The sequence below is a fragment of the Coturnix japonica genome, chromosome 23 (assembly GCF_054131305.1).
Source record: "Coturnix japonica strain WE chromosome 23, WE-NBRP24, whole genome shotgun sequence".
NCBI classification, from domain to species: Eukaryota; Metazoa; Chordata; class Aves; order Galliformes; family Phasianidae; genus Coturnix; species Coturnix japonica.
This window is the reverse complement of record NC_140685.1, coordinates 1,071,965-1,096,993: the sequence shown is the minus strand read 5'-3', so window position 1 is coordinate 1,096,993 and position 25,029 is coordinate 1,071,965. Positions and strand designations below refer to the sequence as shown.

Genomic DNA, 25,029 nt, shown 5'->3' with positions numbered 1-25,029 from the left:
ACTGAGAGATTAAGATGCAGGTGAAAGTAATGTCAGTAAATTATGGACATTAAAAGAATGTCCAGTGTTTACAAACAAAAAAGCAAATTCTAATACAACCATTGCCACTCAGTAGAGACCACTAAGACACAATTTCTATTTCTCTGAAAACATTAGCTTTTGTGCTTGGAAGGTGTCTTAAAGATCCTTTGGTTCCAAGCCACTGCCTGAACAGGGTCACCACCCACTAGATCAAGATGCCCATGGCCCTATCCAGCCTGGACTTGAACACCTCCAGGGATGGGGCATCCACATCCTCTGCCAGGGCCTCACCAACCTCTGAGTTAAAAAAAAAAAACAACTCCAAATATTTAAAGTAAATCTCCCCTCTTTTTGTTTAAAACCATTCCCCCTTGTCCTATCAATATCAGACCATGTAAAAAGTTATCCTCTCTCCAGTTCTTTGAGTTCTGTTTACATACTGGAAGTCCAAAGTAAGGTCTCCCTGGAGCCTTCTCTTCTCCAGGCTGAACAAGCCCAGCTTCCTCAACCAGAGAGCTGCTACAACTCTCTGTGCATCTTTGCGGCCCTCCTCTGGACCCGTTCCAACAGCTTCACATATTCCTTGTGCTGGAGGCCTCAAGCCTGAACACAGTAATCCAGATGGGGCCTCACAAGGGCACAGCACCTTGCTGCCCCAGTCACCCCTCTGTTGATGCAGCCCAGGATACAGATGGCTTTCTGGGCTGCCCTCCTGACTTATGTCCAGTTTTTTGCCCACCAGAAAACCCAGGTCCTTTTCAGGGCTGCTCTCAACGAGCATTCTATAAACGCTGGCATTGCCTGAACTCAAGTGCAATACCTTGCACCTGGCCTTGTTGAATCTCATTATGTTCCTACAGGCCCATTTTTCAAGCTTGTCCAGATCTTTCTGGATGACATTCCTTCTTTCTGCTGTATCAACTGCACCACTCAGTTTAGAATCATCAGCAACTTGCTGATGCACTAAGCTCCACTGTCCAGGTCACTGATAAAGATGTTTAAGAGCACCTGTCCTAAAGAAAGACCTCTGGAGAATACCACTTGTCACTGGCCTCCACCTGGAAATGACTGCCTTCAAACAGGAAGATAAAAGGCAGGGCTGTCTTTGGAAAATGTGGGATGGATAGTTTGAAAAACAAAAAGAGGTTTTTCTTCAGTATTTGTACCAAGACTTTAGAGATGACAAATAAAACTAAGCATTCATGTTTTGGCCTTCCTACCTAGTAAGACAGCCTCATGACAAGGAGATAGTAATAATGATAATAACATTTTTCCAACAGTGTGTGGTGCAGTGTAAGACAGTTATAGTGGTTTGAAAGGCCATGGTCAGTTAAAGGATGCTGGTAAGCTCCTATTAGTACATCTCTGAATAGTACAGGTAATGAAATGGGAAGTTCCCCCAGCAGTGACAAAGTAGTCATTGTGGACAGACACCCAAGAGAGGGTTGTAGTGTTCACTTATAGCCATCCCTTCACTCCTGATGGTGTATTTTCCACCTCTACACTTATGATTCTGCAGGTAACATGCCTTCTACTCAAAAGTCATTATCATGACTCGCTAGAGCTTTTTGTAGTGAATGCTCCAGGACCTTGATCTCTTCCATGTAGTAAGCATCCCAAAACTGAACACAGCATTCAGGACAGCCTCAACAAAGCCGAGTACAGAGGGACAATCACTTTCCTAGTCCTCCTGGCTACACTTTTTTCTGATACAAATCAGGATACCATGTGCCTTCTTGGCTATCTGAGCACAATGCCAGCTCATGTTTAGCCAAGTGCTAAACATATTTAGCCCCCGGGTCCTTTTCCCCTGTATGGTTTGCCAGCCACTCTGCCCCAAGCCTATAGCAATGTATGGGGTTGTTGTGACCGAAGAGAAGAACCCAACACTTGGTTTTGTTGAACTTCATCCCACTGGCCTCTGCCAAGCAATCCAGACTGTCCAGGTACCTTTGCACAGCCTTCCTACCCCAAGGCAGATAAACTCTTCCCTCCAACTTGGTGTCATCTGTGAACATAACTGAGGGTGCATTCAAGTCCCTTATCCAAATCATCAACAAAGATATTAAACAGGATATGCAGAGTTTGAGGCACAGACTCAGATGTGAATGATCCAAATCATTTATTACAAGTTCTCGCATCCCTTATATATCTTCACAAGTTTTTGTTTTCTAACTTTCCCATCCGCCCTTACAACTTTCCCAACCACCTTTACATGTCAACAAAGCATTCTACAAAACACTTTTCAACTGTCCATGCAGGAACATATCCAATCAGAGCTGTGAAAACCTTCTTCTCCTTCTAGAGGTGTCCTTGGTTCTCATGCTATTTATCTTGCTCCACAGCTGCTGCTCTGAACAGCTTTTCTTGTATTCCCACAAAGACAGGCCTCAAAACCAACCCATGGGGAATACTCCTGGCTGATTGCAGCTGAATTTAACTCCATTCACCACCATTCTCTGGGCCCAGCAACCCAGACAGTTTTCTACTCAGTGAAGAGTACATCTGCCTTGGCTGTGAGCTGCCAACTTCTCCATGAGAATGCTGAGGCAGGCAGAATCAAAAGCTTTACTAATGTCTAGGTAGTCTGATTTCACAGTCTTTCCCTTATCAACCAGGGGGTCACTTGGACATAGAAGGAGATGAGCTTGGTCATGCACAACCTGCCTTTCATGAACCTGTGTTGGGTTGGTCTGATCCCCCATCTGTCCCACACATGCCACATTATCACACTCAAGACAATCTGCTCCATGACATTTCCCAGAACAGAGGTCAGGCTGACAGGCTTGTTCTTCCCTGGATCATCCTCCCAATTCTTCTTGTAGATGGGCGCCACATAAGCAATTCTCCAGTTACCTAGGACCTCCCTGTTTGACCAGAACAGCTGATAAATGGTAGAAAGCAGCTTAGGAATCACCTCCACCAGCTCACTCAGTACCCTTGTGAGGACACCATCTGGCCCCATGGACTTGTGGAGTATCTGGTTGCTAACTGTTTCCTCCTGAATTGTGGAAGGTTTAATTCTGTTGCCCACCCCTGTCTTCCAACTCAGGAAGTGAGAACCCCATGGATAACTGTCCTGATTATTAAAGACAGAAGTAAAGAAGGCACTGAAAATCTCAGCCTTTTCCTTGTCCTTAGTGATAATTCTCATCACATTCAATAGTGGTGAGAGATTCTCTTTGGTCCTCCTCTTACTGTTAATACATTTATAAAAACATTTTCAATTAACTTTAATGATGGTGTACAGATTAAGTTCTTGCCGGGCTTTTGCCTTTCTTACTTTCCCTCTGCATACCCTAGTGACATCCTTGTACTCTTCCCAAGTTGCCTTATTCTTTTTCCAAAGACAGGGTACAGTTACACAATTATAAAGTTGATAAGTAAACAAAGGTTAAACAGATGCTTTATATGAAAGATTATCTTGATAGAACGATAACCTATGATAAACAGAAAATGCTCACTGATGTTGAAGGTTCACAATAAACTCCACAAAGGAAAAATCTCCACATCTTCTACATGGCAAGCCAGCAGCACAGAAGCCTCCTTCCTACAGGTTGAGACCTGAAGCATGCCTTCAAGACTCAGATATTGTAAACCTACAGATCACGACTGCAAATCTTTCTTGTAGTCCATGAAATGACTGCTGTCTGACACCGTCCCGATTTTACACTGGCCTTAGACTTGCCAGCAATCTGCACAGTGGTTTAAACACATATAATGATAGAAGAAAATCAATCTGACCAAACCTTCCCACTTTTCCACCAGCACATGCAGATAAGTAGGGAGGCCAGGATGGGATCTGTTAAAATTACAAATTGTAAAGAAATAATTATGTTCAGTTAGAAAAGAAGAAAAAGAATTTTTGCTTGTTTAGGTGTTAAAGTCCCTGACGTTAGAAACCAAGAGTTGCCTTATTTGGTATTATTAGAGCTACCTTTGAGTTCCTTAATCTTCCATCTTGGCACGGACCAACATGAGAAAAAAGAAGGTCAGTGCAGCTGACTCCATACAACCTTCAGTCAATCCAGCCTCTAATTAGGAGACAGATCACAGCTTCAACACATTTACAACTTGAGAGTAAATTACAATTGACCAAAAATAGAGCACTTGATTGCTGCGTGGGCTGGAAGTTGCATATAAAGAGCCACAGCTGAAGGTGGTCTTATCCTTTGTTACCTCCACATTTCATGGTAAGTTTCATCTCCTTGCTTCTTACTCTAACCATGACATCTCCACAACTATGAAAAGAACTGGAATATGTAGGAGCATATATTTTTTTTACTCATCACTTCTACCATTCTCATTCATATTTTACATGCAGTGCCAAGGTTAAATAATACAACCCACTCCAGTGTGGTGGCACAAGGAAGAGCAGAGAGCAATTATATGCTATTTCTTGAAGGATCTTCTCTAAACTTTGGTATCCCCAAGCCCTGTGAAAGGCACAAGAAAGCTAACACTGAAGGCAACTGAAATTGATTGGGATAATATGCAAAAATTGCTTAGTTTTTTCCAGGACGTGACATATGTTTCCAGCAGATCATAGCAATGTAGAGAGGAACGTGTCCTTCTTTGGGATTTGGCCCTAGCTTAAGATTATAAGAGACTACAAAAGAAATGTGAACACATTTCACTGAGCATACGCTTAAGGCATGTGGACTAAAAGCTAACCAAGAACTCTTTTATTTAACTCTGTCCTTTCTTTAACAATTTTATACAGATACTGAAAGCAGATTTCCTCCTTGGATTTCTGAAGGTAATGGTTTATCAGTCTTGTTTTACTTGCTGACCAGTTGAGTGTTGCTCATCTAGACAGTGGCAAAGGACTGTTTTTAGAACCATCTTCACTGCAAAATTTATATTTTAATCATATGAGTATATTCATATTTCTTAGTAAGGAATACTCCAGTTATGGAGAAAGTGACAGACACCCAGTGTTACTGGTACAATCAAGTCATATTTTAATCACTCATAACTGATGTCACGCTGCATAATACAGTACTTTGAAAATACTTGAAATGTAATATCAAGTAAGTATCTATCTAAATAATCTAAATAACACTATGCTTTAAATGATGTAATTTATTACATGTTATATGCCTTTTTTGACAGTAGTGTGAAAATATGTTTTATGTTCAGTTAATAAGATAAACAGGTTTGGCTCTAGATGGATGATGATCATCACTCACAGTTTGTTTCATTACTTGGTATGTAAAGAAACTATTTGAGTTCCTCCTGTTTAGTATTAAAACAAAAAACAGAATGGCACAGTAAATACCTCCACTTTGAAATCAGGTGTGAAAGTAAGTCTTCATAACTTACAAATCTCACTTTTGTCTACAAGGAGATGTATTAAGAGTTGTTCAGTGGATACTTAAAATTAGGGCAGTAGTTAGATTCCTGAAGTTGATTAGCTATCCTTTTCCCTTTAGTCACTGAACACGGTTACTTTCTGGATAAATGTAAATTATTAAATTATAAATTGATATATATGATATTTAATTAAATATGTATAGTTGATTATAAAAAACTAAACACACAGGATATCTATAACTTTTCTGAAATCCTCCAGCAAAACTCCAGCCATGTCTTCAGATGCAGAGATGGCAATCTTTGGAGAAGCTGCTCCCTATTTAAGGAAGTCTGAGAAAGAACGAATTGAAGCCCAGAATCGCCCATTTGATGCTAAGGCAGCCTGTTTTGTAGTGGATCAAAAGCAAATGTATGTGAAAGGTACCATACAAGGCAGAGAAGGTGGCAAAGTCACAGTTAAAACATACGATGATACAGTAAGTGTTATTAGCTGTCATATTGTTACTCATTATTGTTATATTATTACTCATATTGTTACACATAGCCTATCCAGTCCAGAAAATTCCCTGGCCAAAATTTCTTCTCCTTTTGTTTCTTTTCATTATGTACAGACTGTGACAGTAAAGGATGATGAAGTATTTCCAATGAACCCTCCTAAGTATGATAAAATTGAGGACATGGCCATGATGACCCACCTCCATGAACCCGCTGTGCTGTACAACCTCAAAGAGCGTTATGCAGCCTGGATGATCTACGTAAGTACCAGCAGCTCTTCCTTGGGTAACATAGCTGGGGAGGACTGCTGTGCCAGGCTGAGTGGAATGCAACGTGCTGTGTGCCTTCCTCGCAGACCTACTCGGGCCTCTTCTGTGTCACTGTCAACCCCTACAAGTGGCTGCCGGTGTACAACCCAGAGGTGGTGTCTGGCTATCGAGGCAAGAAGCGCCAAGAGGCCCCTCCACACATCTTCTCCATCTCTGACAACGCCTATCAGTTCATGCTGACTGGTGAGTCATTTGGCAAGAACATCGAAGTGACTTATTGGTCACAGAACATTTAGCAGTTCAGGTATCTCTTGTGCTCTTCTGTTCGGTGCCTGAGGGAAACAGCTCCCATATTCCTGTGGCTGAACTCCATTAAGATGCTGCAGGCTGTCCAACCTTAACCATGCACTGTTAGATAATGAAAAGGCTGTAGTTAGCCATTTGGCTTTGTGTCCATTGAATCAGTAAGGAATTTTAAGAAACACTGTGCAACAATCACAGAAGATAAATTAATTTCAATTAAAAAATACTCAAGTTCATTACACACATGTGAAAGGAAATAGTAAGCTGGAAAGTGCAATAAGCAATCATTGCTTTATTTTGGACAGCTCCATTTGGCTGTACCTATAAAAATGCACAAGCAGATTAATGCAGGATTTACTGGTTACAAAGTGGTAAATCGAGGTCTGATACAGTTTTTTTTCTTTTGAATTGAGTTAGCTGTTTCTGAGAAATAAAAGCCCTCAACTACTCATTTGAAAAGCTCTTTCTGTGGCTTTGTTTTCAGATCGTGACAATCAGTCAATCCTTATCACGTGAGTATGTTTTGATATGTGTGACAAAGCTGACTGCTTAATCACAGAATCATAAAATGGCTTGTATTGGAAGGGACCTCAAAGACTATCAAGATCATTCTAATATCTACTCTGATAGAGAAGTAAAAATGGTTCCTGTTTCCTATAACAGTATTTTCATTCCAACAGTGGAGAATCTGGTGCAGGGAAGACTGTGAACACAAAACGTGTCATCCAGTACTTTGCAACAATTGCAGTTACTGGTGAGAAGAAGAAAGACCAGCAGCCTAGTAAAATGCAGGTATGTGACTGATACCTTCTTTTAATGTTTGGTTGAGAATATTTGGTTGAGAATTCTTCATAGAGCAGAAGCTATTAATGCAGATTTCTACATTGCCAGGCTATCAAAATAAAGTGTAGTGTGACTGAGGTGATGGGCAGGATACACTGTCTGAGCACACCTATGCTTGATTATCCCTGCTGCCCCGCTTCCATTCCCCTTAACACTAGTGAAACAAAATCATATTATCACAGAATGGATTGGGTTAGAAGTGACCCTAAAGATCACTTAGTTCCATCCACACTCTCATGAGCAAGAACACCTTGCCCTAGACCCAGTTACTCAAAGCCCCATCCAATCTGGCCTTGAACGCTTCCACAGATGGGACATCCACATTTTCTCTAGGCAGCCTGTGCCAATGTCTCACAGTTCTCATAATGAAGAATTTCTTCCCATTATCCACCATAAATCTACCCCTTTGTTGTTTAAAAACATTATCCCTTGTCCCATCACCACACTCCTTGATGAAGATTCCCTTTTCATCTTTCCTGTACCTCTTCCTTTAACTCCTAGAAAGCCCCTAAACGATCTCCCTAGAGCCTTCTCTTCTTCAGGCTAAATAACCCCAACTCTCTCAGACTGACTTTTTAAAAGATGTGCTCCAGCCTTTCTGATCTTTTATTAGACCTGCTGTTATATGCCCATGTCCTTCTAATGCTTGTGGCATCAGAACTGAATGTAGTACAGTAGGTGGGGTCTCATGAGAGCAGAGTAGAGAGGATCAGCTCCCTAAAGCTGCTGGCTACACTTCTTTTGATGCTGCCCAGGATATGACTGGCTTTCTGGGCTACAAGTGCACACTGCTGACCCATATTCTCTTTTTAAAAAAACAAACGAACAAAAAAACAGTACCCTTAGGTCATTCTCTGCAGGGTTGCTATCAATGCACTCATCATCCAGTCTGCATCCACTTTTGGAATTGCCCCATTTGGGGTGCACAACCTTGTACTTGGTCTTGCTGAACTCTGAGGTTCACACAAGCCCACCTCACAAGTTTGTCAAAGACCTTCTGGTTGTATTCCTTCCCTCCAGCATCTTGACCACAACATTTAGCTTGGTGTCATCCATAAACTTGTTGAGGATGTACTCAATCCAATTGCTCATGTCATCAATAAAGATGTCACATAATACTGGTCACAATACCAGCTCTTGAGGAACACTACTTGTTCTTGGTCTCCATCTGGATATCAAGCCATTGACTGCAACACTTTGATTGAGACCATACAGTGAATTCCTTATCCACCATGTGGTCTATCTGTCAAATTCATGTCTCAAATTTAGAGACAAGAATGTCATGCGGGACAGTATCAAATACTTTGCACAAGCTCAGGCAGATGACACCAGTTACTCTTCCCTCATCCATCAATGCTGTAACCTCATTACTTCAGGCCAACAATTTTGTCAGGCACAATTTGTCCTTAGTGAAGCCATGATGGCTCTACTCCCCAAGTCACCTCTTTGTTTTCAGTGTGCCTCAGCAGATTCCAGGTGGATCTGCTTCCTGATCTTACTGGACACAAAGATGACACTGACTGGCCTGAAGTTCCGCAGAACTCCTTTCTTTTTCTTTTTAAAATGGGGCTAACCCTTTTTCAGTCAGTGGGAACTTCACTGGATGGCCACAACTTCTAACATATGATAGACAGCAGCTTAACAGTTTCTTCTGCCAGTTGCCTCCAGACCCTCAGATGCACCTCATCAGGCCTCATGGACTTGCTCATGTCCATTGAGGCTCCTTGCATGGTCTCTCTCTTGATCTTCTCTTACAGCGGGTAGTTCTTCATTCTCTTGTCCCTGCTTTTGGATTCTGTGAGTAGTGTGGTGTGGTTAGAGAACTTGCTGGTGAAGATTGAAGCAAAAAAAAAAAAAGTCACTGAGTAACTCAGCATTTTCCCACACAGTCATTTACACACCCCACCCCTCCCAGTGGGATGCAGGAGAGAATCAAGAAAAAATAACAGCGAAGTAGAACTCATGGGTTGACATAAAAAATATTTACTAAGTCAGAAAAGAGAAGAGGAAAAGTGGGAATAGTTACCACAATAATATATACAAAACAAGTGATGCACAAGCAATTGCTCACCACCCACTGACCAATGCCCAGCAAGTCCCCAGGCAGCAGCAGGTCGCCTGACCAACTCCCCATCATTTTCAAGCTTTTTATACATGCTGTCGTATGGCCTGGAATATTCATTTGTTCAGTTTAGCTGAGGTGTCCTGGTTCTGCACTCTCCTACCTCCTTGTGCCCTGCAGCCACCCACTGGCAGGACAGTGCAAGCAGCTGAGAAACTGAAGTATCTTTGGCTCTGTGCAGCACTGCTCAGCAAAAACTAAAACATGAGTGTGTTATCAACAATGTTTTTCTCTTAAAGCCAAAGCATAGCATCTTACCAGACATGATGAAGTTAAAAACAGTTCTATTTCAGCTGAAACCAAGAAAACGTCCCAGGTAACTAGATCTCCCATTTCCTTGTGGAGCGGGCCCATGTTTTCTGTAGTCTTGCTTTAATCGCTCACATAATTTTAGAAGCCGTTCTTGCTGTCCCTGACATCCTTTGCCAGATTCAATTCTATCAGATCTTTAGCTTTACTAACCTGACTCCTCTCCTCAGACATCTCTGTATTCCTCCCAGGCTATCTGTTCTTGCTTCCATTCACAGAAAGATTTCTTTCTGCGTCTTTGTCCAGGAGTTCCTTGTTCATCCCTACAGGCATTTTTGCTGCCTTCCTCTTTTTGGGATGCATCTATTTTTGGCCTGGGGAAAGTGATTGTTGAATATTATCCAGCTTTCCTTGCCTCCTCTTCCTTCTGAAGTTCTATTATACAGCATCCTACCAAGCAGATCCCAAAAGAGAACATGTAATGTAGGATATAACTAAATATCAGTTCCTACACAATTCTTATTTACCCAGGGAAAGCTTTCACTGTAGGCAGTGAGAGAATATTAATCTGCACAAGTGTCCTCTGCGATGACAGTCTGCCTGTGTACTGAACCATTAGTATGCTGTGAAATCAGCCATCACACATCTAAGGGCTTTCATGAGCCCTCAAATAAAAGTAAATATGTTAGGATTTTTTGCTCAGTGGTTGTTTATGTGATGGAATTAATAGTCAACTCTACATATAAGGTATTGTTCCCATGCGCATTATCCCATGCTGCATTATCTGCAACAAAATATACTGCATTTGATTTTTTGCTCTCTACATTAAGTAAGTTTAAAACAGACTAATTAAGTCAACTGTCCTCACTTCTTTCCCAACGTGTTTGCTCTGAAATAGTTGGCTCCCACTGGCATGAAATTGTGTTTCATTCCCAACAGGGGAAGTGCAGCAACTGTGGACCCCCAGAGAGGTTACACTGAAGTTAGAGTAACATCAGGTGCATCACACAATAATTTCAACTAGCTTGTTCTTCTGTCCATGATCTGTGTAACAGCCCAGAGAGGCAGTGTAAGAAAAAGGGTCAGACTTGGGACAGCAGGGACCACTTGCCTGACATTAGCCTCAGAGAGGAACCTTCCAGGAACAAAAGCACATGTCCTGAAGTCCCTTTCTGCTGAGCAGCCCAGCTGCTGCAATCTGAGCCCAGTGGTGTACTTACATGGCACAGGCTTCATTCCTTAGCACACAGTAAGCACCAAACACCCTCATGGCACAAGTGTCCCCAAAATCTGTGAGGAGGTATGTGCATCAAAGAGGGTGATGGCTGTCAGTGTGCTATTTGAGTACCCAAGGGCACAGTGGATCCTAAGGAAATCCCACGGCTGAATACTTTTTCTTGCTGAGAGGCAGGTGTCTGTGATTGATAGGTTGTTATGGCAAAGACAATTTCACCACCAGCACTCTTTCCATCAGCACCATTTCAGTATTGCTTGGGCTCAGTTTTCACCAGCTGCTCACTATGCTAGGAGCGATCTCAGCAGAACTTGGAGACAGCTGGAAGATGTACTGATTGATTAAAGAAAAAAAACCAAACACCAAGTTCTCAGATAGACAACAACCTGTTCTGCCATCTTCTAAGTTATTCCACAGAATATTTGATATTCACAATCTCTACAGCAATAGTATGTTTCTTTTCACAAGGCCACTAAATAAGCAGTCTCTTTTTAAGATCACCAAATAAACACTCAGTTACGGCTCTGTCTAGCCATCCAGTTTCAGACACAGAGTGAAATCATATATCAGGCAGCAGCATAAAAATAAAGGAAGTGAGTAATGACAATTCCCAGGAATGCTTTCTCAGGCTTGAGAAATCAGTAATGCAGCCTGTGGACAGAACTCCAGATTGAACTTGTGTAAAGGATTTCAGATCTTCCATACTGTTCCCATTCACAGTGCTACCTGGTGTGTTCCCAGGTTACAGCGATACACCAAAATGAAGTTTTTTGGTGGTGGAATCAACCGCACTGACTCACACACATATCATAAAATGAGAAAGTTCATTTAGAAAGAGATATGTGAGAGGACACTACCCTAGATATTTGAGATTTCTTATGAGAAACAGAGGGACACAGAGAGAGAGTGCTTTGTATACTGCTTAGTTTCATATGACTCTTCACGTCCAAACTAATTTAAATTCTTTGTGCCGCCTGCAGTCGCTATTGGGAAAGGCGCTGCCTCCCCATTGCGAGATGCTGCGGGCTGCTGCACCATCCCCCGAATGATGTGCAGCACTTTGAGCTCTGCCGATGGTCCTTCATCTGGATAAAACTGATTCATTTATTTATTTATTAAATCTCATTCTTTGCTTTGCTTGGAAACCATCCATGGCTACACTTTCATTAAGAATCACTGTTCCCTTTTCTCACTGTTTGGTGTTTCAGTCCTAGGCTTCACTCTTGTCCTACCCCTCTTATCAAAGTGTGTCTGCAGATACAGTGCTGCACTCTGAAAGGCTGCTGCTTGTTTGAACGTAACTTTATATTCTCCTTTGTTAGGTGGGTCCTATTTAAAGCATTAGGACTACCATTTTCTCTGTGTCTTGTGTTTGAGTAACCTCCAGGAAAGCAACAACAAAAAACACCCATTTTTCACTCTTTCTTTATGTCCTTTGTGAGCAGTAAATGGGAATGTGGAAATGCCTTTCTCATACAAATGCCAATCTCTCTGAGCTCTGCCATAATGATTCTGTATATAACACACAACATCTGGTAGCAGGTACAAAAAGGAAACAAAATACAGATCTGTCTCGCAGCACTCTTCCCCTGAAACCAATGACAACATTCTTGAGTGATAGCTTATGAGTGTTTAAAAACTCTGTGAATTGAAAGTTAAAATAATGTATGAGAGGTAATAACGACCTGTTCATAATGTATCCCTTGACATGTTTGTTAGCAACTAGTAGTGCTTTACTAAGATCCCCTTTCTCCCTGATCTAGGGAACACTTGAGGATCAAATCATCAGCGCCAACCCACTGCTGGAGGCCTTTGGCAATGCCAAGACTGTCAGGAATGACAACTCCTCACGCTTTGTGAGTTCATTTCCTTTTTGCTGGAATGCAGACATCTAATTTATGTCTCATCCATCAATTGCTCTGGCCAGTAGGTTGATCTCTACAACTTAACAGGGGAAGTTCATCCGGATCCACTTCGGAACAACAGGCAAGCTGGCCTCTGCAGATATCGAAACCTGTGAGTTGGAGATAGTCAGCATACACAGAATTCATACATTCCTGATCTCAGGTCTCCCAGGAGCCTCATGGCATCTCTCCTTTGGTTAGATCTGCTGGAGAAATCCAGAGTGACTTTCCAGCTAGCCAGTGAAAGGAGCTATCATATTTTTTACCAGATCATGTCCAACAAAAAGCCAGAGCTCATTGGTGAGTGCCAGCACTGCTGGGCTCCGCTCAGTGCATTCCACGCTTTGCACTCTGACTTGCCCCAGTACCACCAACTGTGCACTCTAAACTCGCAGATCTCCTTCTCATCTCGACCAACCCCTATGACTTCGCCTATGTGAGTCAAGGGGAAATCACCGTTGCGAGCATTGATGACAGCGAAGAGCTGCTAGCGACGGACGTGAGTACGGCCGAGTCAGCGCCCGGCCAGGCGGATCCGAGCTGCGCGGCCCAGATGGAACCCTCGGCCTCTGCCGCCCCGCAGCGGCCGCTCGGGGATGCATCTAAGCATCCGTGTTCCTCAGGCCTCGTCTGACCGGCCTGTTCCGTTCCGCAGAACGCCGTGGACATCCTGGGCTTCAGCCCCGACGAGAAGGTGGGGATGTACAAGCTGACGGGGGCTGTCATGCACAGCGGGAACATGAAGTTCAAGCAGAAGCAGCGGGAGGAACAAGCGGAGCCAGACGGCACGGAAGGTGGGGAGGGCTGTGCGGTTCCACATGAGCCGGGAGAGCAGCCCTGGCCTGTAGAGTGCTCGAAACTCTGAGACTGCTTTTACCTTACCAGAAACTAAGCTCTACCAGTTGGAGCAGGTGACACGAGGTCACTAGTTTAATCTGTGGACACTGTTAAAACATTAATCTCTGCTGCAGCCCTTACTGTGGTGTGGCCGAGGCACTGCTGTGCTGAGGGGATGCACTCTCCATTGGGCTGAAGAGAGCTCCTGTTACAGCAGGCACATCCGAGCAGTGCTCCTTCTAACAGATACTTCCTAGAGGATCGAGCCATGTTTGTTCTTCCATATTGTTCTCCCCTGCTATATCTTTTCATAGTGGCTGACAAAGCTGCCTACCTGATGGGTCTGAATTCTGCGGAGTTGCTCAAGGCTTTATGCTACCCCAGGGTGAAAGTTGGGAATGAATACGTGACTAAAGGGCAAAATGTCCAACAGGTACCAAGAGAGTTGACTGTCTTTTCATTTTGTTCAGTTTTAAAGTTAGCTCAATAATCTTTATTGCCTTGGCTATGTTTCTTACAGGTATACAATTCAGTGGGAGCATTGGCTAAATCAGTCTATGAGAAGATGTTCCTTTGGATGGTTACTCGAATCAACCAGCAGCTCGATACGAAGCAACCCAGGCAGCATTTCATCGGTGTCTTGGACATTGCTGGCTTTGAGATATTTGATGTGAGTTACAGTAGGTATGTTTGCCCACTGATAATTATTTCAAACTAAGTGGTTTTTGTTTGTTTGTTTGTTTGTTTTGTTTTGTTTTGTTTTGTATTTTGAATTTGCAGTTCAACAGTCTGGAACAGCTGTGCATCAACTTCACCAATGAGAAACTGCAACAGTTCTTCAACCACCACATGTTCGTGCTGGAACAGGAGGAGTATAAGAAGGAAGGCATTGAATGGGAGTTCATTGACTTTGGGATGGACCTGGCTGCCTGCATTGAGCTCATTGAGAAGGTAAAGGAAATATTTTTCTTTTTAGGAAAGCACATTTATTTCCTGGTCATTTATCATAGACTATTTAATCTTAACAAATTCAAGTATTTATGCTGATTGATTCTCCCACAATTTATAAAAATTATAAATATAAATTTATATATACACATATTAATTATATATAAATATAAATATAACATATTATAATTTATAAAATCTAAAAATCTATTAAAGCATTACAAGTCTATAAAAAACTTTGGAGCAGCAAACTGCCTCTGCACAAAGGATGATTTTCTGAACAATGTGACTGGGATGGAAGGTAGGGAAGCACATTAATTTTATCTTTAGTGGTAAACAGTAAGGTGAAATTTCTAGTCTTGCTTCTTGCAGTAATCGACAGAATTCAGTTCTATATTCTCTCAACGTAATTCTTTCTGGCCCCTCCATCAGTGCTCTCTGCCACTACAGTGGTAGTGATCTTAATGGGAATTAACCTCCCACTGCAGCAGAGACAGTTGTGCACAGCACAACAGCACAACACAGACTGGTTGTGCACAGCACTTACATAGTGTCTGCAAATCACTGTACACACACCCAAACATCTTTCCTCTCAGAAGCATACCAGTACCAATTCCCAGCCCACTGCCCACTGACTCCTTCAACCACCTCACAAGCACATTCACCACTTAATATTCATACCCATGAATGAGGCATTTGCACATATCAGCCTATATCACGTTTCTTCCTAATCTCTCACTGTTTACACCTCATAGGAGCATCAAGAGCCAGCATAACCACTCAAGGATGGTGCATATTGCTGTACTTACTCTCAGTGTCCACACAGTTTGTGTGCGGCAACTATGCAGTACAGAATAGTTAAAGCCATAGCAATTACATCACATACATTACTGTAGCGCTGTACATTCCTACAGATGCCAGAACAATCTGGACAGCTAACTCAGGTCTAGCTTTTACTTTAGAGACACATACAGATAAGTAAGATATGTGCTGACTCCAGAGCTCTCACAGAACAGCCAAACCGAGAGGGCAAAAGATTCATTCAGAACACAGTATTCCTGCCCAGCACCCACTTCCTGGGATAGCTGATGATCTGGAGAAACACTAATTCTGATTATGGTAAATGTCTACCTGGTATCAGCTGTAAGCATCTCATGGAATCTAATTAAATTTTGTATAAAAACAAAAGGTTCATGAAGAGAAGGAACTCCAAGAGTAATCTCTAGTCTGATGAAATAGAAGTCAAGTCAGTATCTCCAGCAAAATTAGAAAAGATATAGCTGATGTGCACTATCAGAAGATTCCTAACTTGTCACAGGTGTAATCTCTGATGTGTCTAAAGATATGCCTGCATTTCTGTATTGAAATATTTCCAATTTTAAATACCTTCTATGATTAATTAGAAGGCTACAGGTATTCTAATGTGCCAGATTGATGCCATTTACATTCCATATAAGGTGCAAAAAATCTTATCCCTCATGCACATCCATTATTTATGCACATTTTTGAGGAGCCATCAGACTAAGTTTACATTGGCAGTTGCAATCAGATCACTTGTAACAGACGTACACAACAGCATCAGTCCTATGAACAGGGCACTGGAAACTGTCTTCTGAATTCCTGTTTTTATTTCACTGGTTTACGTTGCAAAGAGTATAGGACAAAGATTATTGAAGCAATCGAATATAACATGTATAAAAAGCCTCTCGCTCAGAAGATTGCTTAGGTGCATCCAAGCAATAACTGTGTTATGTTTGATTACTAAGGTAGCTAGTGATGTTTTAAGAACCTGTGCCTCACAAATTACAGTGATGGAAACAATCTATGAATCATATAAAAGGTGAAATTTTATTCATTTTCCTTCTCCTCATTGCTTTCTTTCATCATGTATTCATATTTCTCCCAGCCCATGGGCATCTTCTCCATCCTGGAAGAGGAGTGCATGTTCCCCAAGGCAACTGACACCTCTTTCAAGAACAAGCTCTATGACCAGCATCTGGGCAAGTCCAACAACTTCCAGAAGCCTAAACCTGCCAAAGGCAAGGCTGAGGCCCACTTCTCTCTGGTGCACTACGCTGGCACAGTGGACTACAACATCTCTGGCTGGCTTGAGAAGAACAAAGATCCCCTGAATGAAACTGTTGTGGGGCTGTACCAGAAATCATCCCTGAAGCTGCTGTCCTTTCTTTTCTCTAACTATGCTGGGGCAGAAGCAAGTAAGTGCTCATTGATATGGCAGGAAAAAAATAATGTCTATGTCTGTTTTTCCTCTTTGTAGTATTCTCTAGGCTCTTTACCATCCTCTAACCCAATTCTAATCTTGTGTGCACAAGACTAAGATACAAACGTATTTAACTGCAGGAAGCTCCCTATTCACATGGTGCAGAGAAGCAACACTCAGCAAGTCCAAAATGAAGCAACAGGAGTTGGATGTTTCCTTCATGTGCATGGCTAGCCATCATCTAGATGAGTGTCAAATATATTTGGAAAATGCGAGCACTTTATATTCTTCGGAGACTATATTTCATTTCTTGTCCTTGGGCTCCTGTAACACAGGATAGGTCAACTGAAGCATTAGAATAGGATTATTTTTTTCTAGAGAAGATTTCATTGCACTCATAAGGAAATGTCCACTGCTGAGCCATTCCTGTGACCTATCACCTAATTAAAAACAAATACAAAAATAAGTTGAGCGAGTATCTTTGAGTGAAAGTAATGTCCAGTGTCACAGAGTAAAAGGTAAAACGTCAGGCCACAGTGTTCTATACCACCAAAGCTACATGCATTATGGTGTAAGCTAAGTCATATATCTGAGACCTAAATATACCACACTGATTAATAACGAGCTAGATATAGTTCACATAAAACTACCATACAGCAGTGAGTTGCTGTTTCACATTAATGTTTGTATTGGCATACTGCTTATTCCAACCATTCAGCCTATATGTGCTTCTCCCAAGGTGATAGTGGGAGTGGCAAAAAAGGTGCTAAGAAGAAGGGGGGATCTTTCCAGACAGTATCTGCTGTGTTCAGGGTAAGTGACGTTCTTCTTAAAACTAACCAATAAAAATGCAAAAGATCTGTAGCTCAGAGCTCAGACTTCGTGTTTTATTCTGTCACAGGAAAATCTAAACAAGCTGATGACTAACCTGAGAAGTACACATCCTCATTTTGTGCGTTGCTTGATTCCAAATGAGACCAAGACACCAGGTAAGTCTGTCATTATACACTGAACTGACTAGAATTGAGCTGTTCAGCTTCTACACAAACTTCTTCTGATGTTCAAATGAGCTTTCTTTTTCTGTCTGTAAAATTTTGATCACTACGTGGTCCTCCATGCTTGCCTGTCTTTGCTTAATGAGTGTACAGAGCTGAAGATAATAAGGATGAGATTTATTAGAATTGATGAATTTTAGAATGAGCATTGCGTGATGAATATTAGAGAGAATATTGAATTGATGAATATTAGAAATGACTTTATTAGAAGTGTATGTCGGGTATAACAGCACTACCAAGTTCCTAATAAGTGCCAGTTTTTAAGGCAGTGAGTCTTTCAAAACTGCTGGGTTCAGACCAAGGCAATTCTACAACTTTTAAGTATTCAGTGTTAGAATGTGATTCTAACTGGAAGACTGTCAAAGAAATCATGCATCACTTGTAGAACTCATTGTATAAGCTGCTGGGTGTTGCTTGTACCTGAAAAGCATTTTGATGTAAAGTTATTTTTGTTCCTTTTCTGAATTAAATATTAAACTCTTGCAAGGAGTTCAGTCTCCAAGAATAGTTCAGTTTGGGGCCATTAAGTACCCTATGTGGGTCTTAGGAGTCTAATCATTATGAGGCCTTATACTGGTGGAATTATAAGGTGTAGTAGATGCAACAGGAATGCAAGGGGAAAAAGAAGTTCACCATCAGTTTTCTCTGCTCCAGAATTTCCACAGATTTCTTACCCTTCTTTTTGTCTATATTGGTAACCTTGAAGAACACAAATATGCTGCAAGAAACATGCATATGTATGACATTCACATTTCAGCTATTCATAGAATCATAGAATTATAACGGTTGGAAAAGACCTCTAAGATCATCCAACCTAATCATCCTCATTGTTATTCATCTAAACTCCTTTCATATTTAATTGGGAAAAGCTGGCATTTTAAGGTATGACTCATCTGGTCCCTTTTAAACATCTCAGGATGAGATGAATCACATCCTAGAAAACACTGTTTCACTCCAATGACTATAAATTATGCCAGAATGGAAAATCCACATTTCATATCCCTGAAGTAATGAGAGAGGAACCCTTCTGGGGTCTTGACAATAGAGTAGGCATAAGGGAATTAAGGAAACCTACTGAAATATACATGAATTAATGATTCAGCCAAATATGGGTGTCATTTTAATATTCAGAGAGAGGTGACTCAGAGGAAATATGACATCTGCCTTTTAAGAAAGAGAGCAGTGATGAGTAAACAGAATGAAGAATCGTGAAGGAAGAGAAACTGGACATTTTCTGATTTTTAGCTGTTTTTAGGCTAATTATGCTCAACTTTCCTAACTGTGCCTTTGGGTACATATTATTTATAGATTACCGTTAAAAGGTAGGGATGAATGATATGGGTCATTCTGCATTAATTAATCTCTGCAGCACTTGACAGATTTTTCTTCATCACAAAGTGATTCCAAAAGTATTTTATTCTACTGATTATACTTTGTTTGCAACACATGGGAATAAGATTAAGAAAATTAGTTGATTGTTATATCTGATAGAGATCATTCTTCCAATTGCAGTCAGCTGCTTCTACAAGTATTTAAAAGGACTGAGAGATTTAAGGATCCTTCTTATCCCTTCAGTTGTTGGAATCTGTTTTTCAAATCTAATAGAGGCTGAGTATAATGAATATTTCCACAGCTGATCCAAGGTAAAATCATCTCTAAAATGAAGAGCTGTAGCCCACAATGCACTGCTTTTATCTGTATCCAGTGAGGATGCTGTTGCTGTAGCAGATTTTTCATTCAGCCTTCTGGAGTACTTTTCTACCATTTTTGAGAAACGCAGCCCTATGCCGCATGGTGTTGTATAAGCTCTGCCAGTCCTAATAATTCTGAGTTACAAAGCTCAGTTGGTTGAAGCAACTCTCTGCAACTTGTATGAATTAAAGGCGCATTCTGTCGTTATTTCCTTCATCTTTAATCAAGGTCAGGTTGAATTTTTGCAAAAGTGGAAGTTACTCTGTCATAATAGTAAATACTGAGATGCTTTGGAAAAAGTGGATTTATTATATACATATCTTTTTTAAGGTGAAATGGACCATTACTTGGTGATGCATCAGCTGCGATGCAATGGGGTTCTAGAAGGCATCCGAATTTGCAGGAAAGGTTTTCCAAGCAGAATCCTTTATGCGGACTTTAAACAGCGGTATGTCTTCAGTTATTATTGTCTGTTAATGTAAAAATTGGGTAAACCCGTAACTCAGGTGACAAATATGGTGATACCATGGAGAAACACCCTCCAAAACAGACTAGTTTGTTGGCATTTGAGGGAACTTTACTATAAATATTATCTCAAGTCACTCCAGTTTTTTCCCTCCTTTGATCAGACCAGAGGTTTGTTGATTTGTCAGAACCAGTATCATTTCTGAACTGTAGTCACCGCCTATTGCTTCTAAGAGATGCAAAATGCTTGTTGAACGAGTTAAGTGACATTATAGATTACTCTTTATAAGTCTATGGGAGTCTTACAAAACAATATTGCTATTGCTAATAGTACTATTGCTATTAAATGTACCAGTAGCATCTTTCATACTGACTTGGTGTAAAAAGCTCTTTCCCAGCAAAAATACATGGCCTGTTTGCTTCTTCCTTCCCTTCCTGGCCTCTTTGGCAAGAAACTGATAATACTTATTTAGCAACAAGAATACTCAGACTTTGAAGAGGTGAAGACTGGAATGGAGGACCTCTTTGAATATGCCCTGCAACCTGATGTTTAATTCAGTAAGATATTAGCTGATCTCAATTATCACATCACAACTTGAGGTGACAGGTAAAGCAGGCACACCAAAATAGTGATGGTCCAGAAGTGAAAATTGCTACACAGTACAAAGGAAATGTGCTGAGGTTTAGAGGGAACTACAGCAGAAGCCTAAAATACAAAATAAATGCATTGTGCCATTTTCATTATCCTACTTTTATATATTCTCTTACTTGACTGCTGGAAGTACCCCAGTGTACAGTCACCCTTCATCATTTCTTAACTGGAGGAAATCCCTTTAGAAGAGTTAGGTGATCCTATCCATGACATAGCATTGCCTTAATCATTAGGTTACCTTGCAAAATAATAAGACACTTTCTAGAAGTTAAAAAATAATACCATGTCATTTTTAGTCCAAACTGAAGAATTCAGTGGTGGAACTTGTAGAGACAGTGATTTCTTCAAGGTCTGTATTCCTTTTGGAATACAGTTGATTTTTGTTAGCAGTTTTAATTCATCTTCCACTTTAATTTAAATAGCCTGATTCTGATAAATGAAATGAGATGAGAAAGTTGACATGTTCTCACTAATTACTGGACCTGCAAATACTGTTAAGTATGCACATTAATTTTGCATGTCACAACGTACTACATAGTTACACAGCCAACAGATTCCACTACAGAGTAATCATATCCCCTTGTCATAGTATTCTGTTCAGTCAAGTCTGTCTAGGTTTCAGATGGTGTAGTCAGCTGCTTTCAGGCACCTCAGCTTCCAGTCATGTTACCTTATTATGAACAGTTGTCCCAGTTCTCCCCATGCTGTTTGCAACCTGCACTTTGCAACCTGTCTTACAGGTACAAGATTCTTAATGCCTCAGCCATTCCAGAAGGCCAGTTCATTGACAGCAAAAAGGCTTCTGAAAAGCTTCTTTCCTCCATTGATGTGGACCACAACCAATACAGATTTGGCCACACCAAGGTAAAGTTCTTGTGGAAGACTGGGTATATTAATGGCAAAAAATACCATTTGTTGACAGTATTTCTTGCATATAAAATCAGCCTTCATGGTGATTAGGGAACGACTTTGTATGCTATTAAATGAACTTCATCATGTATGGCTCTCAGGCCACCTGTAATTTACTTCACAGAGCCTAGACCGTTTAGGTACAATAGGGTACAGTAAAAAAAAAACAAACAGATTAGAATGGAATGTGAGGTTAACTCTTTTGTATTGTTAGTCAGGTCTTCCCCAGCTTACTCTGGAGCTCAATTGACTTCACAACTATGTGATTAGATCATACGAAGAGTGATTTGTCACAAAACATAGGAGCACTGAGGATATGTACAGTGACCCAAAATTTCTCTAGCTGTTAAACAGTTACTCTCCATACTTTATTCCAAAACTGCCTTTCATGCCAATCATGAAAGGCAAAACTTGCCTTTCACATGCCAATTGTGTGTATCTGCCTAACCCTCAAACTGCTAAGCCTTATTTTATGTTCTAGGTGTTCTTCAAGGCAGGTCTCCTGGGACTCCTAGAAGAAATGAGAGACGAGAAGCTTGTGAGCCTCATCACTCATATGCAAGCTATGTGTAGAGGGTATCTCATGAGAACTGAATTTAAAAAGATGAATGCAAGAAGGTAATGCATGAACATAGCACAAGTCATATTGTGCCAGACCAAAAGTCCAGGATTGCAATGCCCCATTTCAGACACAGCTTTGTCCACAGTGAAGACATTTAGAAAAATTAGGGGAAAGAGAAAAAGCAGAAAATATTACTTTCCTTGTTGTAACATTCCAAATTCTGGCAATGGCAGTTTAGTAGTTGGACTGAGCATCTGGACCATGATATTTAACAGTGAGCCTTCCTCCAGGAAAGTAATAACCCTTAGAATTATTTTTAACCCTTAAAGAACCCTGTGATGGAGTTAGACGAACTGTAGTACTTGTTCATTTGGCTGTTTGGAACATGCTGTCTGACAATTTCATTAAATCACATCAGTTTGTAATGAATGGATTCACATTCTACTCTACTTCTGTTTTATTTCATTGCTTCATTTCTGTCTAAGATGAAAAATTCCAAATTGTACAGAGAAGATATGTGGAACAGTTGAGAAAACACCCTTTTCATTTCTGCCATTTTGAGTAGAACAATTCATGCAAAATTTGGGGTGTAGGGTTGGCAGCACTGACAAGTGAAAGCTGTTTAGAGGGAGCAAGGATCACAAAAACCCATAGGAAGTTCTCTGCCAACTGTTAGCCTTTATCTGTAATACCCTACCATATATGTTTAGCTCAGTGGCTTCCCAAACAAGGAGTAGTTTCTAAGAATTCGATGACCTGTACTGGATTTCTCTACAATGAACTGTCAGAGCTGCCTTGAATAAAATCCTTTGGCATCCGATAGAAACAGTAAATATCTGGAGCTGGAGCAGGCCCATAAGAACCACAGAGTCCAACCCCTTGTTCCACACCCCGCTCCTCCTGCTGCAACCCTCTCCCAGTGACTGTTATGCCCAGGCATAACCATTGTTTATTCTGTTGAGCCAGGGAGTAGCAGTTCGGTGCCTAGGTGCCTAGAAATGACTTTAATAAGCACAAGAAAGGTGAGATGAAACTTCCCTGAACAAAATACTGATGCTGTCTTGCCAGTAATGAGTCTGTTTCTAACCCAAGTCTCTCCAGTCTCATAATCTGTATTATTTTCATGCATTTTCAGAGAATCCATTTATATAATCCAATACAATGTTAGAGCATTCATGAATGTGAAGCACTGGCCCTGGATGAAGCTGTACTTCAAGATGAAGCCCATGTTGAAGAGTGTAGAATCTGAGAAGGAGATGGCCAACATGAAAGAAGAGTTTGAGAAAACCAAGGAAGAGCTTGCAAAGTCTGAGGCAAAGAGGAAGGAGCTGGAGGAGAAAATGGTGACCTTGTTGCAAGAGAAAAATGACTTGCAGCTGCAGGTTCAGTCTGTGAGTAACCTCCATTTTCAGGTTCACCTCCACTTCCTCTTTTTCTACAGCTATTTCCATTCTCTTTTCCACTGTCATACATGAACAGACAGGGCCATATTCTCCACTACCTTATATCTGGTATTATCATCTATGCCTAAGCAAAGTGGGTACAAAGGAGATATATAGCATTAACACCATTATGAAAAAGGGATCAAGTGTAAGGACAATTTGCCGTGGATCTACATTGTGCCTCTAGCTGCATTCTCTGGATCTGTATGAAATATAGATTGTTGCCTGAATTGCTGACCATTCTAATGTGGAGCCAGGGATGAGGCTGCTTTTGTATCAGAGACAGGAGTGATAGTATGGAACAAAGACTGATGTTTTTCAGGTGCAACAGCACTGAGCAGAGGCTGATTTTGCACAAGACAGGAATACTGTCAGCTGTTACAAGGTAGTAAGATACTTTGCAGCCGAGAGCCGCCAGGTGCAGGTGGAAATGTCACTTGACTCCCTGTGCTCTTGAGGTAGCTGGCTTTAGTTCTGTATTACTTCAAGCCGTAAGATGGTCACTGTGTATGTCGAAGGATCGATTCCTTCCCTGAATCCTTCTTCAGCACTTCAGCTTAACATCACTCAGTTTTCTGATTTCATTTGCATCCTTTTTTAGTACTTAATGTCCTGTTCTTCAGTGCCAACCTACTCTGTAAGTATTTTAGGCTTCTCTGTAACTCCTTCACATAGATTGTAAGTGAAAAAAAGAAGCCTAGCTTCCAGGCTAGGATTCCATCAATGCACTCCATGGATTCATATTTCAGAGCATAAAAAGAGTCTTAGGATATGATTATTTCCCTTAGAGTGTTGTCTGCTTCTTTCCTGACTCAGTTTCTCTCTGTTTCATTTTTTTTTGGAAGAAAATAACTTTATCAGGAGTAGTCAGCATGGGTTAACCAAGGGGAGGGGGGGGGTCATACTTGACCAACATGGTAGCCTTCTATCAGCAAGGCATTTGATACTTTCTTCCTTATAACAAAGCTGAGGAAGTGTGGGATGGATATGTGGACAGTGAGGTGGGTTGAGAACTGGCTGACTGGCAGAGCACAGAGAGTTGTCATTGTCAGTGCATAGTCTGGCTGGAGACCTGTAAGTAGTGGTGTCCCCCAGGGGTCAGTGCTGGGTCCGGTCTTGTTCAGTGTCTTCATCAATGACCTTGATGAGTGCATAGTGGCCACCCTCATCAAGTTTGCTGATGACAAGTTGGGAGGATTGGCTGACTCACCTGAAACTGGAGCAGAGTAAGTTCTGCATGAATGTGCTCAAGAACTTCTTTACAGTGAGGGCGACGGAGCACTGGAACAGGCTGCCCAAGGGGGTTGTGGAGTCTCCTTCTCTGGAGATATTCAAGACCCGCCTGGGCACCTACCTGTGCGACCTGGTGTATGGAACTTGCTTTGACAAGGGGGTTGGACTCGATGATCTCTGGAGGTCCCTTCCAACCCCTACGATTCTGTGATTCATCATGGGAAGAGCCTTTTCTGTCTAAGTCCCATTGCTGCTGT

At 41.3% G+C, this 25,029-nt stretch overlaps 1 protein-coding gene across 1 annotated transcript in view; it reads left to right on the top strand.

Annotated features, from left to right (window-relative positions):
- Positions 1–4,199: 4,199 nt before the first annotated feature.
- LOC107322050 (myosin heavy chain, skeletal muscle, adult-like) overlaps positions 4,200–25,029 on the top strand; it is a 37,546-nt gene continuing 16,716 nt past the window's right edge. The window contains exons 1-22 of the mRNA XM_032448301.2: positions 4,200–4,214; positions 4,745–4,780; positions 5,597–5,813; positions 5,949–6,092; positions 6,188–6,344; positions 6,889–6,916; positions 7,085–7,196; positions 12,616–12,708; positions 12,805–12,868; positions 12,958–13,056; positions 13,152–13,255; positions 13,412–13,550; positions 13,908–14,026; positions 14,114–14,263; positions 14,374–14,544; positions 16,448–16,757; positions 17,502–17,575; positions 17,664–17,751; positions 19,840–19,957; positions 21,367–21,490; positions 22,017–22,153; positions 23,233–23,488. Of these exons, the coding sequence (XP_032304192.2) occupies positions 5,610–5,813; positions 5,949–6,092; positions 6,188–6,344; positions 6,889–6,916; positions 7,085–7,196; positions 12,616–12,708; positions 12,805–12,868; positions 12,958–13,056; positions 13,152–13,255; positions 13,412–13,550; positions 13,908–14,026; positions 14,114–14,263; positions 14,374–14,544; positions 16,448–16,757; positions 17,502–17,575; positions 17,664–17,751; positions 19,840–19,957; positions 21,367–21,490; positions 22,017–22,153; positions 23,233–23,488 (2,691 nt within the window). The 5' untranslated portion in view covers positions 4,200–4,214; positions 4,745–4,780; positions 5,597–5,609. The remainder of the gene's footprint in view (positions 4,215–4,744; positions 4,781–5,596; positions 5,814–5,948; positions 6,093–6,187; positions 6,345–6,888; positions 6,917–7,084; positions 7,197–12,615; positions 12,709–12,804; positions 12,869–12,957; positions 13,057–13,151; positions 13,256–13,411; positions 13,551–13,907; positions 14,027–14,113; positions 14,264–14,373; positions 14,545–16,447; positions 16,758–17,501; positions 17,576–17,663; positions 17,752–19,839; positions 19,958–21,366; positions 21,491–22,016; positions 22,154–23,232; positions 23,489–25,029) is intronic.